Raw genomic sequence first — 18,123 nt, forward strand, 5'->3', positions numbered from 1 at the left:
ATTAAACGCTTAAATCGATGCTGCAATTTTCTTGATTTAAAACATTTAGATGACATCATCTCTTAAAATTTTCACTGAAAGGATAAAACAAAAACAAGGAATTTTAAGACAAATTTCTTCAAGGCAATAAGGCATTCCTGAGCAAATTATAAAGAAGTATACAAAATCTTAAGAAAGAGGTAACAAGATCTTCTTCATTAAGGATAGTGAGTAAATCCAACTTTTGTTCTAACTCCAAAATAATCCACGATGGACATCATGAACATGATGAAAAATCATTGTATTATAAATTTCTTCATGAAAAAACCGTTGTGCTAACGTCACAATTTAAAATAAAGATAATCAAACGTCAGTTGCAGAATGTCACAATTTAAATTTAAAATAAAATTAATCAATGAATAGGGTGGTAAAGGGTGGTCTGAACGGGCCGTAGTGATCACAGGGACTCGGTTAGCAGATTAAAATTTTGTTAATCAATGTTTTTTATATTTTTTTTAGTATTTCCTGTCTATTTGTATTACTTTATTAACGTATTTGACGATGTCATCGATATTTCTTTGTTTTCTAGCAATGTGCACTTTACTATCCATATCCGTATACTGAAAAAACCTAAAGGGATCTAAGTCGCCATCTTGGATTGCCTTACCTACTTGGAATAAAAAATATTTAAAAATATTAATAAATTACTGTATACCTTACAAATGCACTCGTTTTCTTCCTAAATAATTCTTCTATCACATGCATATTTTCATTTCCCGATCAACGGAACCCTTACGCAGCTTCGGTTGCATTCAGGTCGAAACATTCAAATTTCCCGGCGAAAGCAACGTTGCTGGCACTCTCGCCGTTTCGCAACGATTCAGACGAAAGGGGAGGTAACATCTTGTTATTCGGAACTTCTCGGATGAATACTCCCTACCTGACGATAACTACCCAAATTATCGAATGCAATTTTCCCGCAATGTAAACAACAACATGGATTCAGGACAGGATTTGGCTAAAAAACTTATTTGCAATGGACATAACCTTGTTTTGACAGGTCAAGGGGGAACAGGAAAAACACACACAATTAAATCATGTTTTGAGCAATTGAAATTATTAGGAAAATGCGTCCAATTGACATGCTACACAGGAATAGCCTGCAGACAGTATCCCTCATCCATAGGTGCTACAACATTACACAGGTTTTGTGGACTAGAAGATGGTCGACATAATAACAATGACTTGTTAAATTTAATCAGTTTTGATGAAAGATTTCTAATTACAAAATGCAGAATTACTAAAACAGATGTATTAATTATTGATGAAGTTTCAATGGTGTCAAAAAAAATATTTGAACAAGTAGAATTTATTTGTCGAAAAATCAAAAATCCAGCATTATATTTTGGAGGAATCCAAGTTGTCCTTAGTGGTGATTTTTTTCAGCTGCCACCAATACGTGATGAACTGTATGGAGATTATGGCCATTATTGCTTTGAAAGCAATTTTTTTATAAATTTATTTCCTCACAGAATTAATCTCAGTAAAATTTATAGACAAAATGAGACATCTCTATCAAATGCTGTGTCAGAATTAGAAAAAGGCGAACCATCCGAAGAAACCAATCTATTTATAAAATCTTTAAATAGAGACATAGAAATTCCAGACGGTGAACCGGTTGTAAAATTATTTTCTAGAAACCTTGATGTTGACTTCTTCAATTGTGATAAATTAGAGACATTGAATGAATACCCCCTGCATTGCTTCCCATCTAAAGATGAAGGGGATCATTTTTATTTAAAAAAAATGCTGGCACCCAAACATTTAGGGTTGAAAATATCAGCACCTGTTATGTTGTTAGTAAATTTAAGTGACAAATTGGTCAACGGACTTATAGGGAGAGTGCAAAAAATACATGAACATGAAATACAAGTACAATTTGTACTCGATGGAAAAAATGAGAGTGTTGCTATTACCAAGTATACTTTCACAAAATATGATCCAGTTGACAAAAAATGCATTGCCAAAAGAATTCAGTTTCCAATTAAACTGGCGTTTGCAATAACAATCCATAAATCTCAGGGCATGACAATTCCTTATTTGGAAATTGATTGCAAAAATTCAAACCAACCAGGACAAGTTGGTGTGGCAGTAGGCCGAGCTAAATTAATCAGTGGACTAAAAGTGACCAACTATAAATCATCCAGTATAAAAAGACATCCTGAGGCAGTATACCAGTTTTATCGTTTATGTGAGGTTCCCTGCATGATCAATTTTGAAAATGTATGTTGTAAAATTGCGTTCAAAGAAGATAATATTACAGAAGTACATATGGAAATATCTGCAGGAGGGAGAGGGAAAATCCGATATATTGGTGGATATGTCATTGCAAAGTGTCGATATAAACTTACAAAAACTATACAAAATAATTTATTTGTTCCTGGGTTAGTACCAGAGGTTAGACAATTGAAATTCAGGGTTAACATTTTAGATGAAATGATTGTGTCTGCATCAGAAATTACAAATGAATCAATATATGAGGAGACTTTAGAGGAGACCAAAAGAAAGCAAAATCTATCAGAAGGTCTGACAAACATTCATGACAAAATTTTTGAATTCTTTGAGAGTCTTGAATTAAAAGTTAGAACTCTTCTTTGTTACAAAAACCTTCAACATCACAGAAAAGAACTGTTCAAATTTGCTCAAAATGAAATTTTATCTGACAATGCACTACTTGAGGAATTTTGCTTAAAATATTGTTATGTAAGGACAGCAGTAGAAACTGAGGAGGAAGAGCAAGATGATATGAGTATTTTATTAGAAATGGGAGAAAAATTAGTAAACACCTGTGTGCATTTGGAAATTATATTTAAATTTATTGTGAACCTTTTTCTAAATGTTTCTATAGCCCAGTTTAGGAAGGATTACTTGACAGCCATAAGAAGAGAGAAAAGTAAAGCATTGCGTAAAAAGGTTATGGAAAAAACTGAAAAGAAAAAAGGAGTTAAAACAATTGATATGAATTTTCTTATGACTGACACATCTGAAAATAAAATTGTCTCACACCTTGGACTAAAATCTATGTCATTACAGAATGAAAAATTCTATTTAGAATTCACAAAGAAAGATTTGATTAAAATCTTGAAAGCATATGGAGTGAATTTATCAATGAGTAAGAAAAAACCAGAATTGGGACAAGTATTGGCTGAAAAGTTGAATGAGAATAGTGCTATGCCAAATTATTGCATTTTCAAAGATTCTAGTACATGTACAGACAAAGAGATACATCATCCTGATACAATTGTTGAAATGCCAGAAACAGAAATAAGTGCACCCAGTGCAACAGTTGCAGTGTCTGATAAAAGTATGACACAATCTCAAGAAGATGCACAAATACATGTACACCAAGATAACACAACTGAAACTACAACTCATTTACCTTCTCAGAGTGTTGTTACTGAACCTGACAGTGCAAGTGTTTTTGTCACAACTGATTGCACCACCCAAGCAAGTTCATCAAAGAGGAAAGGTAATAAGAAAACTACAAGAAAGCAAACAAGTAAAGCCAAAGGTAGACAGGGGAAAAGGGGTATAGGAAGAAAGTTGAAACAAACAACACCACTTCCAGATTCCTCAGATGAGAATTGTGGTATTTGTGGAAAACCTGAAAAATCTGAGGAGGACTGGATTTGCTGTGATATATGCTCTATTTGGTATCATAGAGACTGTGTCGGATTAGAAGATGAAACCAGTTGGCTGACGTGTTCCAATCCTGATGCTGTATATACTTGTCCAATGTGTGTTTAGTTAGACAAATGTCATGAATGTAAGTATACTTCACCTTTCATTCACCTATTTCTAGTAATTGGTTGGCCAATTCCATTCAAATTGATTAAAAATTTTAAATTGAGCTCACTTAAAAACTGATATCTACATGTATTACAGGTGCATGGTGTGGGGTATACATCAATGACAGTAATCCAACAACAAAGACCCTAAAAATTCTGAACAAAATATATATCATGTACATATTTTTGAAAAAATATCTATACAATGCCCAATTCCAGATTGTCCAATGTCTACAAAAATTGTTAACAAATTTACAGAAACTGTATGGGGTATTTCAATGAGATAGCAATCCAACAACACAAAAAAACATGTCATCTAGAGGTCAAAATGTCAATCTTTTTTGATTATGGTATGTATTTTTCCAGAATATAGGTACACAGATTGCCTTCTTTCGGGGCCTTTTATCGCTGACTATGCGGTATGGGCTTTGCTCATTGTTGAAGGCCGTACGGTGACCTATAGTTGTAAATGTTTGTGTCATTTTGATCTTTTGTGGATAGTTGTCTCATTGGCAATCATACCACATCTTCTTTTATATATTTTTAAGTTAATTTTGTAATTCAGAGAAATTTTGCTTTTCACCAAAACAAATTATCATTAATAATCTGACCTGTTTCATTTATCTGAACTCAGGAAAATAAATAACAATTTAAAATAAAATAAAACATTTCAACAAATTCAAATTTTGTCATTATATTCTATTGCATACATTTTTAGAAGTTTATTGTTTCCTGATTTTCTTGCAGGGCTCGCTACATGTCTCCTTGGAAGTTCCAGTTGTATAGATGTTTGTTGTGGTACAGTTTGACAGTCCACCTGTATTTGATTTTCTTGATATTGAACCTTCACCAAGTATAATAGTGTTCATGGTTCTACTGTATGTTAGGTAAGTAGGATTGGTATTTGCTCCATTGTGTAGACCCCTTTGTTGAGAAAATATGTTTTCTAAAACATCACTGTTAATTCGATTTGGAATAATTGATGAGGATATGCGTTGAAATCTATCTTTACACATTTCATCAAAACCCACCAGAAGTGAGGTAAGATCCTCCCTGGTTTGAAATGATAATAGGCACTTCTCTTTATCTTTGATTTCAGTACTTTGCTTAATACTAGCCTCCCAAGCTCTGAACCAATTCAGGACCTCTCTGTTCTCATCAAGTCTTTTATCAGAATACTGACATATGGGACGTTGATCCCTAAAATTTTTTGTAAGTACAGAAGTTTTTTTTAGAAATTCAATGCTACTGTTTAGCTCGTCTCCTTTTTCTTTCAGTGACATTTGGTAGCATTGCATTAAATGAAGCATATTTTCATTTAAAACATCCTCAGCTAGTTTATTCCGCATCTTTGATTGAGATGTGAGAAAAAAGTGTTCCATAGTTAACTGCTGATAAATTTTGAATGGGTTCACAGCTATGTCCCATTGGTATGCCTTGTACCAGTGCTCCCAAAAAATATGATTTGATTCAAATTTTAATACTTTTTTGTGAGTATTGAGAAGACCGCTTTTAGATATGTTGTTCCGAATTTTTTTCATAACATGGGAATAGTCCATTATAACATGTATATTTGGTTTTGAACTGTCATATATGTTCTTAATACTCATTGAAAACATTGTTTCTGATGTCTTACCATCAATTAATATCTTCATGAAGTCTCTGTTGTATTGAGCACCATCAAGACTAACATATGTTACTGTGAAACCAAACAATCCTAGCATTTTTACTGATTGCCAAAATATTAACAGCATTTCAGATGGAGTGACTTGTGTCGTCGGATAATGTGCAAAAGGGAACCTGAAACCTGTATGTCCTAAAAACAAAAGTTGCAACACATGGGAAGCTAGTTGAAGACTTTCCTTACCGCTGCAAAGAGTTTTCATATAGTTTGTTTCATCAAGTCCCTCATTAAAGCCAATAATTTCAAATGAGTTGCCTTTTTTGCGAAGTTCTAAGTCCTCCTGAATGGACATCTCATCCAACATAATCCCGCCTTCATAGCCACCTAATCCAATATTTTGGGCTAAAGCCTCATTTTTCATCCAATGTAAAATGTCTTTTTGTATTCCAGGTTCATGCTGCACTCTGTTTTTATACGTTTGGAGTAAACACTTAGACGGAAGAACCATAAATCCACTTTTTGCAAGATCTTCATATGCACGAGGAGAACGACAGTAAATTGATAAACACATTCTGATGATATCTTTATCCCAGCGCCTAGCATGAGGATTTAAATTAACAAACTGAGTTTGTGATAATAAAAAAGATTGTGCTTTTTCTGGAAAACCACCTAAAAATTGTTTTAATTGTAACAAATTATTGTTATTTACTGGTAAATCATCACATGGTTTCTGTAAAGTCTTGTTGTCATTTTGAAAATCATTGTCATTATTTTTGTTCTTAAATTTCCTGCATACCGCACATACATTTAATTTTGATTGAAACGGAACAACACCTTTGCAGTTTTTAGATCTGTATTTAAATATCGAATCATGATTGGTATCTGCACGATTTTCTCTCAGCGCATTTTCTGGTAAATCAATGATGTTGTTGATTTCAGATTCATCAACCCCAGAACAGATTATAAAGTTTTTTGCTAAGTCAATTATGCACTTTACACTTTCTTTAGACAATTCAAATGTGTCAGATATTTTTAAATCATCAAGAAAAACCTTTTTACCTGAAATTGTTACATTCCATATTCCAGAGGAATGAAAAGTAATTTCTGTTAAAATTCTGTTGCCATTGACTAAACAACCATTAAAGTGTCCTAATGTTATTGCATGGTCAGTTTTACTTATTAAAATGGTATTTTCTTGAATCATATTTGAAATGTGTTGAAATTTAAATTCATCTTCTTTTGAAACTGGAATCTTCCAGGCAAGTCCATAATAAACGTATGACGTCCATTATCACTGTACTATTATGCATATTTTAGGGGCCAGCTGAAGGACACCTACGGGTGCGGGAATTCTCGCTACATTGAAGACCCATTGGTTGCCTTCGGCTGTTGTTTGCTCTATGGTCGGGTGGTTGTCGCTTTGACATATTCACCATTTCCTTTCTCAATTTTATTTGGTGAATTTTTTATAATTATTTTTACATCGCTTTGTTTTAGCCACACAATTCATAAACATTGGAATTTTTCTTATGATTCTTCCAATTTCATGGGTGGAAAATTCCAAATTTCTTTGTTGTATTTCATACAGTTCAATAGATGAGTTCTCATCTTGAAAGATATTCTCTGTCAACCTAAAAAAATATATTCTTTGAATTACAAAGTGCTGTTTTTGTAGCCTTAAACATTTGTTTTTGCTTTAAATATGCCTTGTTTTGTTATTTTTGTTCATGAGTTACTGTCTCGTTGATGCATACCCAACATCTTCTTTTATTCATACATTATGGTACTAGATTTTCAAGCAACATTTTTTGTTGTTGCAAGGATGTATGCATAAGTAATATAAATCCCATAAAAGCTAGCTTCAGTAAATACAAAATATTCATTGATTGGGCATGAACAATTGTATTTAAGTTTGTGTATTGAAACAGATATCCAGTTTTATTGCTATTTGTTTAAATTTTTATTATGTTAATAAAGTATAATGTCAATTTGCAGCTTTACAGTCTCTTTATATAAGGAAAAAGGAGATGTGGTATGATTGCTAAGAAGAAATCTATCCACCATATTGCAATAGGTATCCAACGTTATTGCTGTTTATAAAAACTTGCATTATGTTTATAAAGTATATTGCCTTTAACAATATAAGCAAACAAAACAGGAGTTGTGGTATGCCTGCCAAGTAGGAAAGTGTCAATAATTAATTAATGACTTTATTTAAGCAACTATAAGTCAACTGTACAGCCTTCAACAATGAACAATTTGTCAAAGACCATGCTGTTATGTCAGCTTCAAACATGAAAAATGTATCTATGACGGATAAAAAAAGGAAAATCAAATATGACAGACAGCAACCAATGACACACCAAATAGCAGGCTTCTGTATGCAATAGGATTATAATGTGATGTGGGCACTTCCCTGACTTGTACAGCAGTGTATAGAATTTATAAAAGACAAAAGTCAACAGCTACCTGTGTAATGTCTAGTGTTTGCACTGAAACTCTTAATTTCAAAAGTAATTTTTGTTTGCTGGGTACTGGTGTCTGTCTGAACTACATCTACCAAATATTTGCTTTATTCATCAAATTATAGGTGTGCTGCATTTTGGGCTTCTTTTAAAAAGTTATTTTCATCTTCAGTATAATATCCAATGAGACAATCAGGAAATGAAGATCAAACTAAACTCGCATATGAGGTTTTAAGGATATTTTTTGTTGGCTTGCTGTCTAAATGATGTAAACCATTATTATACTTCTTGCGATGATCTAACTTTATGCATGAATATGTTCCATATGAGTTCAGTCAATTGATTCACTTCTCATAATCCTGCAATACACAGCAATACAAACCAGTATATTGGACTTAGGCAGCAACCATTTGAATTTGAAGGGGGGGGGTATGGTTTTTTTTAGTCAATCTTTTTTCACCTTTTGCGAAAAACAATCTTTCTTTCATATGAAGTCATGAGGTCTAAGTATTTGCAATGTATGTCACTTAACAACGAAAAAAACAGTATCATATAGTCGGCTAGGACCCAGACAAAAAATATAAGTAAGTTAGAAAAAAAGACATGGGAGACATGAACCACTGACAACCATCAAACTGCAGGCTCCTTACATGGGACAGACACTGAAATAACTATTTCAAGTTGTGTATTTCCAGATTATTACTTTTAAGATTTGCCTTCCCCCCCCCCCCCCCCCCCCCAAGAAAAAAAATCTAGTATTTTTATCAGGAAAGAGACTTCTAACTAAATTAACTAACTGTTATACATGTATAACTAATTTTGACTATTAAATTACAATAAATAATTACCATGAAACTAGCGAACTTGTCTCCTCCATTTGTTCTACAATTCTGTTTTATCTGTTAAGATTCTGTTTTTGGCGGATTTGTAGTTAGCCGGGAAATTATTGCGGGAAATTTAATTTCGATAATTTGGGTAGTTATCGTCAGGTAGGGAGTATTCATCCGAGAAGTTCCGAATAACAAGATGTTACCTCCCCTTTCGTCTGAATCGTTGCGAAACGGCGAGAGTGCCAGCAACGTTGCTTTCGCCGGGAAATTTGAATGTTTCGACCTGAATGCAACCGAAGCTGCGTAAGGGTTCCGTTGATCGGGAAATGAAAATATGCATGTGATAGAAGAATTATTTAGGAAGAAAACGAGTGCATTTGTAAGGTATACAGTAATTTATTAATATTTTTAAATATTTTTTATTCCAAGTAGGTAAGGCAATCCAAGATGGCGACTTAGATCCCTTTAGGTTTTTTCAGTATACGGATATGGATAGTAAAGTGCACATTGCTAGAAAACAAAGAAATATCGATGACATCGTCAAATACGTTAATAAAGTAATACAAATAGACAGGAAATACTAAAAAAAATATAAAAAACATTGATTAACAAAATTTTAATCTGCTAACCGAGTCCCTGTGGATCCTACAGTTCAATAGTCAGACAGTTTAGTGGTATTTCTACTTCATATGTATGTGAGTCGGAAGTCATGTACTGGATTTGAGTACTGTGTATATATGATGAAAGAACCGTGGAAACTTATCTAAAAGTAAAAAGATCCCACCTACCAACTGGAGGAAAAGCTGAACATGACTTCCTGTATGTGCCTGTCCCAAGTCAGGAGCCTGTAATTCAGTTGTTGTTTGTTTATGTGTTACATAATTTTTTTTCATTCATTTTTTTTTACATAAATAAAACTGTTAGTTTTCTTGTTTGAATTGTTTTACATTGTCTTATCCGGGCCTTTTATAGCTGACTATGCGGTATGGGCTTTGCTCATTGTTAAAGGCTGTACGGTGACCTATAGTTGTTAATGTCTGTGTCATTTTGGTCTTTTGTGAATAGTTGTCTCATTGGCAATCATACCACATCTTCTTTTTTATATTTCCAGTCACTTGTGTGTGTTTTTAGACCTCCATAAGTCAGTTCTGGTCACACATGACTGCTTTCACTGTATTCACAGAAAAGATATTGAACGCATTTTGATGTAAGCATGGAGTTTAAAACCGAGCAAAGGCAGAATCAGGAGGGGGAGGGGGTATCTGTAAATTAAGTTAAAAAATATAACCACAGGGATTCAGTTTTGGAAAAGTTAGGTCTGTTTCGTCTCGAAAGCCAGGTAGAATGTCTTGTGTCTGCATGTGATTAGTCTATATCATATCTGGTTGTATATGTCGGACTATCGAACTGTCGGACTATCGAACTGTCAGACTATTAAACTGTCAGACCATTGGACTGTTGGACTATAGAACTGTCGGACTGTCTAGCGGACCCCATCTGAACACGATAAAAAACTGTTCAACGTAAAACAAAAATCCTGAAAATCTAAGCATGAGTAATAAAACCGAATAAATTAAGGAATAAAGAACTAGAATGTACAAGTTATTATTCAGTCGTTCTTGTAAATCATGCATAAAGACCCAGCTGTCCAACTTTTTGTTGCATATGATTTGAAAAAAAGATTATCCATAGTAACATAAGTAATTTTATTTATTTTATCACATACCATACATATACTGTTGAATTGATAGTAAACATGGTATACTGATTTTAAAAAAATATCTGGGGTGACTTTGAACATGTTGAACTGTCCCTGTGTTAATAATTAAATGCAGGTAAAGCTTGAGAAATTCAGAGTATTGACACTAAACACGGAAAATTAATAATAGGAAGCACTTAGCACGCACATTGAACCAAACACTAGAAAACAAGAAATAAAATGTCAAAACAAGAAATCATGTAAAATGAAAAAGCCGAAATATTGCACAAAAAAAACCTTTACCACCCTCAATGACCTGTTTAAAATGTAGGTTGGCCGTTCTAAGGATAAGATATTTAATTTGAGACAAGATTCACCTAAATATGGGTGTCAGTCAGCAAACATTAAACAGATCCCAGCTGATGAACATGTTTTGTTAAAAATCACAGCATAGTGTCTGATGAAAAAAGCATCAGGTCTTTTCAAGTTGGATTATCATCTTTGCCTGCAATTAAAGACTACATTGGAATTTTTATCAGACCCTGGCAGAATAAACAATTTGTATATAAAGCTTCATATTTCAGAAGGTACTAAGAAGACCTGGTTGCTTCACACCTTGAATTTGCAGATACCTTATGTATCTCTAATAAGTTGTCCATGCATTTTAATCATGTGTTGTTTACTTATATTTTCAGGTGCAAAGATAACTAAAATATAAAAGTTTGAGGGTTTCCCCAACAACTCATCTATCATCAGAATGTCGTACATGTTACAGCATCTTCACAATGGATGGCAAGTGGATCAGGCAATTCTGTCAGAGGAGGACCGAGTTGTTGTTATTAGATTTGGTCACGATTGGGACCCTACATGTATGGTGATGGACGAAACATTATACAGATGTGCTGAGAAGATGAAAAATTTTGCTGTCTGCTATCTGGTTGACATTACTCAAGTTCCTGATTTCAACAAGATGTACGAGTTGTACGATCCTTGTACAGTTATGTTCTTTTACAGAAACAAACACATCATGATTGATTTGGGTACAGGTAACAACAATAAAATCAACTGGGCCATGGAGGATCCTCAAGAATTCATTGACATTGTTGAAACTTTGTTCCGCGGAGCCAGAAAAGGAAGAGGTCTTGTAGTGTCACCAAAAGATTATTCTACTAAATATAGATATTGATACAGTGTAATTGTTACAAACATGTATGGGTATTGTTATATTAAGTGTATGTTAATGAATGTGAGAGGAAATGATTTCAGATATCATTGTCATGATTGTATCTCAAACATGTTGTTTTTAAATCTTATTTTTCTGTCAAATATCTCCATCAATATTACGATGTACAAAAGATCTCCATTTATTTTTCAAGTATTTGTTAATTAAAAGTGGTGTTTCTTGAGAGTATAGACTTTTTTAACAGTATGAGAAAATTTGGTATATGTTATTTTGAAATCCTTCTTTTCTTTTATTTTTGTTGCTGAAACAAATTAATCATGTTAATGTTTATTCTTTACAGAGGGGGGGGGCAATAGGGGGTCCGTTAACATGTTAACAACACCTCGATTTTGACAAAAACAGTTCACAAAAAATGCAAAAATGCTGATAACAGTTAACAAAGTGGGTTGAAAACAGTTAACAGCTTAAATTGATCTCAGATAACAGTTAACAACACCTTGAAAAGGGCCATAACAGGTTAACACAAAAAGGTATTGCCCCCCCCCCCCCCCCCCCCCCCCCCTTTATAGACAACGATAAAATGGTTAAAATATATGATAAATATAATACATATACTTGATGTACATACAGAGCACCACATATACAGGGTTTCTTCAAGTCTTGCTTTAATCAAGATATATATACAAATTATACATATATATACAATTCTAAACAAAAGTGACACAGTGCAAAGAAATACCTATCTGTAGTAAACAAAACTTGTGACCTAAAGACTTTATATGAAACAAAATTAAAATTTCATGACCAAAGTACAAATGAGTTATTTATTCTTTGTTGAAAATGATATCACAATAAGATCACACAATAGTGATCAACATATTACAAAACATTATAATTTTTTCTTGCCTGTTACAATCATTCCAAAGTATGATTGCCACTGACTAGCTGCAGAACCTTAGCTCTTAGGTCCTTTTGTTATTTTTTAGTCAGCAAATATAGTTTACTTTTATAAATTGCAACTTGGATGGAGAGTTGTGTCATTGGCACTCATACCACATCTTCTTATATCTGTTATAAGTTAAAGTATGATCTTCAACACAGAAACTTGGCTCACACTAAATAGCAAATAAATAGCAAGTAACATGTATAAAGGGCTGCAAAATGAATAGAGAAAAACATTCAAATGGAGAAATGGAGAAACCAATTGTCTAATTTATATAAAGGCAAGAAACAAGAAACACTTATGAACCACAACAACAAATGACAACCACTGAACATCAGGTTCCTGACTTGGGACAGGTGCAAACAAGGGCAGCAGATTTAAATGTTTTAATAGGCACAGAACAAATACCAATTGTGACTTGGATGGAAATTTGTCTTATTTGCACTCATACCACATCTTCTTATATCTATATAAATAGAAAAAAATTTGACAGAGCAAAAATTTTCAGAATGCTGAGCTATATTGTCTCTATGCATCTAAAACTGTTAGACGGCTTCATATAGGAGTTAATACTCAATTTTACCTCTCTTTATTATGACCACAAAAAATTTTGCAGTCATATAATAGTATAAGGTCCTCGTCCAAAATTAAGACCATTAATTTCCAGACAGTAATTTAAGTATAAGTGAATAGAAATCTATGAAATTTAAACACAAAATTATAACCACAAAAAAAAAGTTGGGATTGATTTTGGGATTTATATTCCTAACAGTTAAGGAATTAGGGGCCAAAAAAGGCATTCTTCTAGTTTCCAGACATTAACCTGAGGAACGGTGTATGAATTTCTGTGAAATTATACCACAAGTTTCCATACCACAAAGGGATGGTTAGGATTAATATTGACTTCCGGGAATTATGGCGCAAACGGTTTAGGAATTAGGGTCAAAACAAGGGTTTCCTGGTTAGTGGACAATTGCTTAAAACAATTTAAAAGCAGAGTGAGGAAGGTTATCCAAACACGTTTAAAGTACAATGTTGTGCATGTTTGGATTACCTCCCTTTCACTGCTTTTAAATATGTATATTATATTTAGCCATGATTATGTACCGTTTTTCTACATTATGTCTTTTATGATGTATTTAAATGGGTAACTATGGTTGCAAACTCAACTGGAAATTTGATTTGAGATTATGACTGTATCTTTCGGGAAAGATTTTTTTTTTTCGAAAAGGGGAGGGGAGGAGGGGGAAATTTTTTTCTCATTTCAGATTTCAGAAATTAAAAAGAAAATTCTCTTCAGATTATTTTTTTTTTTTAGGTGGTGTCAATATGCAACAACATAGATGATTTCGCAAAAACAAAAACACAAAATGGGGGGGATCTTTTTTATGGGGGTGGGAGGGTCAATTTCGCAACAGAAAAGTCTTTTGCACAAAAGCAAAAAATATTGAATATGAATTCAAATCGTATGATGGATTCTAAGTTCTTTGACTACAGACAGTTAGTTATTCTATGTCAGAAACCTAATTAAATTAAAACTCTCCTGGAATTCTACCAAACTTGGGCAGAAATTTTTTTTATGATTATTAGATAATAGTATCCAGAAGTAAATTTTGTAAAAAAAAATCACTTTTTGAAATTTCCATATTTTACTTATAAATGGACTTTTTTTTGCGGGAAACAAATTATAACAATACATTCACTCTGTGGTTAAAGTCTTTAAAATTTTAATAACTTTCTGAAACTATCCTGGATTTCTACCAAACTTGGACAGAATCTTGTTTATGATCGTAAGATAGTATCCAGAAGTAAATTTTGTAAAAAAAAAACCCATTTTTTATGTATATTACTTATAATTGGACTTATTTGTTCTTACAGATAACCTATTATTACATTCTCTCTTTGGTTAAAGTTTATAAAATGTTCATAACTTTCTGAAACTATCCTGGATTTCTACCAAACTTGGACAGAAGCTTGTTTAAGATCATTAGATAGTATAAAGAAAACCCAGTTTGGGTGTGACGAGTGCTTGGTACGCATGAGATTTTATATGTGGGTTTGTTGTTTTTAAATTTCGTTTTAAGAAAACCCAATGATTTGTTACCTGTGGATGTAATGTCATATATATATATGTTTGTCCCATTTGAGGTTTGACTGTATTGTGAAACCAAGGTACTTAGCTGATGTTACTGATTCAAGTGAATGACCATTTAAAATGTAGTTGTGCTGTATAGGTTGTTTCTTTTTGGTGACATCAGAGACATATTTGCACATAAACTGATATAGTGACATATGGTGACATATAGCACAGGACATTTATCTGGATGGAAAGTCACCAGTCAGTCCCTCTCCCACCTAGATCTATAATTCTTGGAGTTTATCATTCACAGTCACTCTGGGGTCGGATCGATCTGAATATAATGCTATCATCTGCGAATAGCCTAAGCTTGTTATGGGTCAAGTAGTCTGGAAGGTCATTAATGTAGACAAGAAACAAGACAGGACCCAATACAGTACCTTGCGGACACCATGCAGAAGTGACGGGGACAGTGGATAATGACTTTCCATCACAGTAAGTGACTTTCTAAACTAAAGAAAGTATATAAGGTCCCTGCTCTGGCCTGCTCTGCATGTAACTCTATCCAGAAGGGGGGGTCTGAAACCCCATTTTTGTCGAGCCTGCAACTTTTGTTGCAGAAAGCTCGACATAGGTATAGTGATCCGGCGGCGGCGGCGGTGTTAGCTCACTTCTTAAAAGCTATATATTTTAGAAGGTGGAAGACCTGGATGCTTCATATTTTGTATATAGATGCCTCATGTTACGAAGTTTCCGTCAGTCACATGTCCATTGTCCTTGACCTCATTTTCATGGTTCAGTGACTACTTGAAAAAAAAGTTCAGATTTTTTGCTCTCTTACTGTAAGTAATAGGATAACTATATTTAGTATGTGCGTACCTTGCAAGGTCCTCATGCCCGTCAGACAGTTTTCACTTGACCTCGACCTCATTTCATGGATCAGTGAACAAGGTTAAGTTTTGGTGGTCAAGTCCACATCTCAGATACTATAAGCAAAAGGTCTAGTATATTCGGTGTATGGAAGGACAGTAAGGTGTACATGTCCAACTGGCAGGTGTCATCTGACCTTGACCTCATTTTCATGGTTCAGTGGTTATAGTTAAGTTTTTGTGTTTTGGTCTGTTTTTCTCATACTTTATGCAATAGGTTTACTATATTTGTTGTATGGAATCATTGTAAGGTGTACATGTCTAGCGGGCAGATGTCATCTGACCTTGACCTCAGTTTCATGGTTCAGTGGTCAAAGTTAAGTTTTTGAGTTTTGGTCTTTTTATCTAATACTATATGTCATAGGTCAACTATATTTGGTGTAGGGAAATATTTTATGATCTATATGTCAGTCGAGCAGGTTTTATTTGACCTTGACCTGGTTTTTATGGTTCATTGCTCAGTGTTAAGTTTTTGTGTTTTGGTCTATTTTCGTAAACTATAAGCAATAGGTCAACTATATTTGTTGTATGGAAGCATTGTTAGCTGTACATGTCTGCCTGGCATATGGTTCAACTGACCTTGACCTCATTTTCATGGTTCATGTTAAGTTTATGTGACAGTCGTAATAAAGCTTTATATTTAGGAGTATCAACATAATATCAATGATTAGTAAAGAAGGCGAGACATTTCAGTGTGTGCACTCTTGTTTTGGATGATCAATGCATTTGGATGCGGCATATAGTTATTCCAGAACCCCCTTTTAAAAATGGTTGTATCCGCTCCTGCTTTCACCTCTCTTTTATACATGATTTGGGACAATGCAAATACTAACTTTAGAATATAATTAAATATCTCCAACTTACGAACTCAAAATAGCTGTTTAATTTAACAAATATGTACTGAATAAGAGGAATAAGCGTTATGTAAATATTAAATAAAGAAATATGAAATTTATAATTTTTAAACAGGGACTTTCTAATTATAGAAAGTTAAGTCCCTGTTTTAAACAAGAGAACTATGAGGGGCTGGACAGGGGGTAGGTTTCTCCCTGCTCCCGCCCCTCTTCTCCCTTCTCCCTCCATTTTCTCTCTCCCTTACCTTTTCATTAAAATCCATAAAACATTCAGGAAACGTTTCGCTAAGAAGATTAGTAATGCCATACAATTAAAGTAACGAGTATCTCCCCTTTAACATTTAAAACTCTCATGTAAATATTTCTTCAATATCCATCCAGTTGTTCAGGAGTAGATGCGCTTAAAAGAGATACATTAATAGATAGATAGGGTGCAATATGCCTGCAACGTGATCAGATGCATACAAATTCCCATCTAGGAGGGACATTCCAATGCAACCTCCCAAATTTTCGATATTTGACAAATTTTGATCGCCGGAAATAGGACGGCAGTAAAAATCGTGAATGTGTGACCCAAGCTTAACTCTGATGCACGCCGTTTCCCGATTATTTTTTAAATTTTAAATTAGAGGCGTAGCACTTGAATTTATATTGGTACGGCAAGAAATATTATGGGTCGCAATGATGCAAAATCCTGCATTCTGACCCTCTCCTGACACTTAAATTTCGCTTATGAAAACATCATTTTTTTAGTAACAATTTGAGTTATCTCATTTTTTTGAAAGTCGAATTCAAAACATAGAAAAAAAGAAAAGAATTTGAAAAATGAAATGTGTTAAAAAGTCAAAAATCCAAATGGATACAAAAAGTGGAATATCTTGGCTTAAATTTATACTTCCAACTTTGTGTCGGATGCCATTCAATGTGTCTTGGCATACAGGGGACTTTTCATAGTGGTACGTAGCGGGGTGAATTTCTTTTAGGACCTTTTTTTTTGCTCAAAAACATATAATAAGTGTAAAATGCACTAATTTAATAGTTCTTGACGGGAGGCTTGTATATAAATAAAGAGTAAGGGTTAAACATTTTTGATTCCGTAATCTACCCCATTGAATTTCTATTATAAATTGATTGGATGGATCCAAAGCTAGAATTTCTTATTGACATTTATTGAGAGGTTTCTAGTGGCAGCAGTCCTTTTGCGCCAATTACTGTTTTTCAGGGATATCATTTGCGCCAAAAGTTTTTTTCCAAATGTATCAATTGCGCCAATATTCGGAACTCATTTGCGCCAGTTTACCTGTACACATTTCTATCATAAATATTAATGATAAATATGTATTCTTATTTTTGGCTTAAAAAATATCATATGTTCGGAGATATTTCAGCATTGAAGATGAGCATCTGGAGAGAAATGACTTGACATGCATTATACAGTACATGTACAGAGAGAGAAGAAAACTTATTACTTTGCTGAATTTTTAATAAAGATATGTCAAAAGAAGAAAATAGAAGCTTTTGCTGATTATGTTTTAGCCACATACATGTATGTTGATGACAAAGTGCTTTTTTATTGGCTGAAACTCTATCTACCGCAAGACGTACCAGTAATGGAGCAGAAGCATTCCACAGGAGTTATTATGATCTGTTTTCTGCATTTCATCCTTCAATCTTCGTCTTTTTGGACAATAA

The 18,123-nt window shown here is 33.6% G+C and overlaps 1 protein-coding gene and 1 long non-coding RNA gene across 2 annotated transcripts; one reads left to right on the forward strand and one right to left on the reverse strand.

The window, feature by feature from the left end:
- Positions 1 to 35: 35 nt before the first annotated feature.
- Positions 36 to 11,853, forward strand: LOC143083189 (uncharacterized). The gene is made up of 2 exons (XR_012980578.1): positions 36 to 206; positions 11,141 to 11,853. It is a non-coding gene; the product is annotated as an uncharacterized LOC143083189 (long non-coding RNA).
- Positions 4,525 to 6,240, reverse strand: LOC143083188 (uncharacterized). Its single transcript, XM_076259425.1, has one exon. The coding sequence runs from the start codon at positions 6,020 to 6,022 to the stop codon at positions 4,550 to 4,552; it is 1,473 nt and encodes a 490-aa protein (XP_076115540.1). The 5' UTR covers positions 6,023 to 6,240; the 3' UTR covers positions 4,525 to 4,549.
- Positions 11,854 to 18,123: the final 6,270 nt, after the last annotated feature.

Source organism: Mytilus galloprovincialis, chromosome 7 (genome assembly GCF_965363235.1).
Source record: "Mytilus galloprovincialis chromosome 7, xbMytGall1.hap1.1, whole genome shotgun sequence".
NCBI classification, from domain to species: Eukaryota; Metazoa; Mollusca; class Bivalvia; order Mytilida; family Mytilidae; genus Mytilus; species Mytilus galloprovincialis.

What these genes read in the sequence shown, in the direction of transcription:
- LOC143083188 (XM_076259425.1), bottom strand. Translation starts at nt 6,022, where the DNA reads ATGTGTTTATCAATTTACTGTCGTTCTCCTCGTGCATATGAAGATCTT.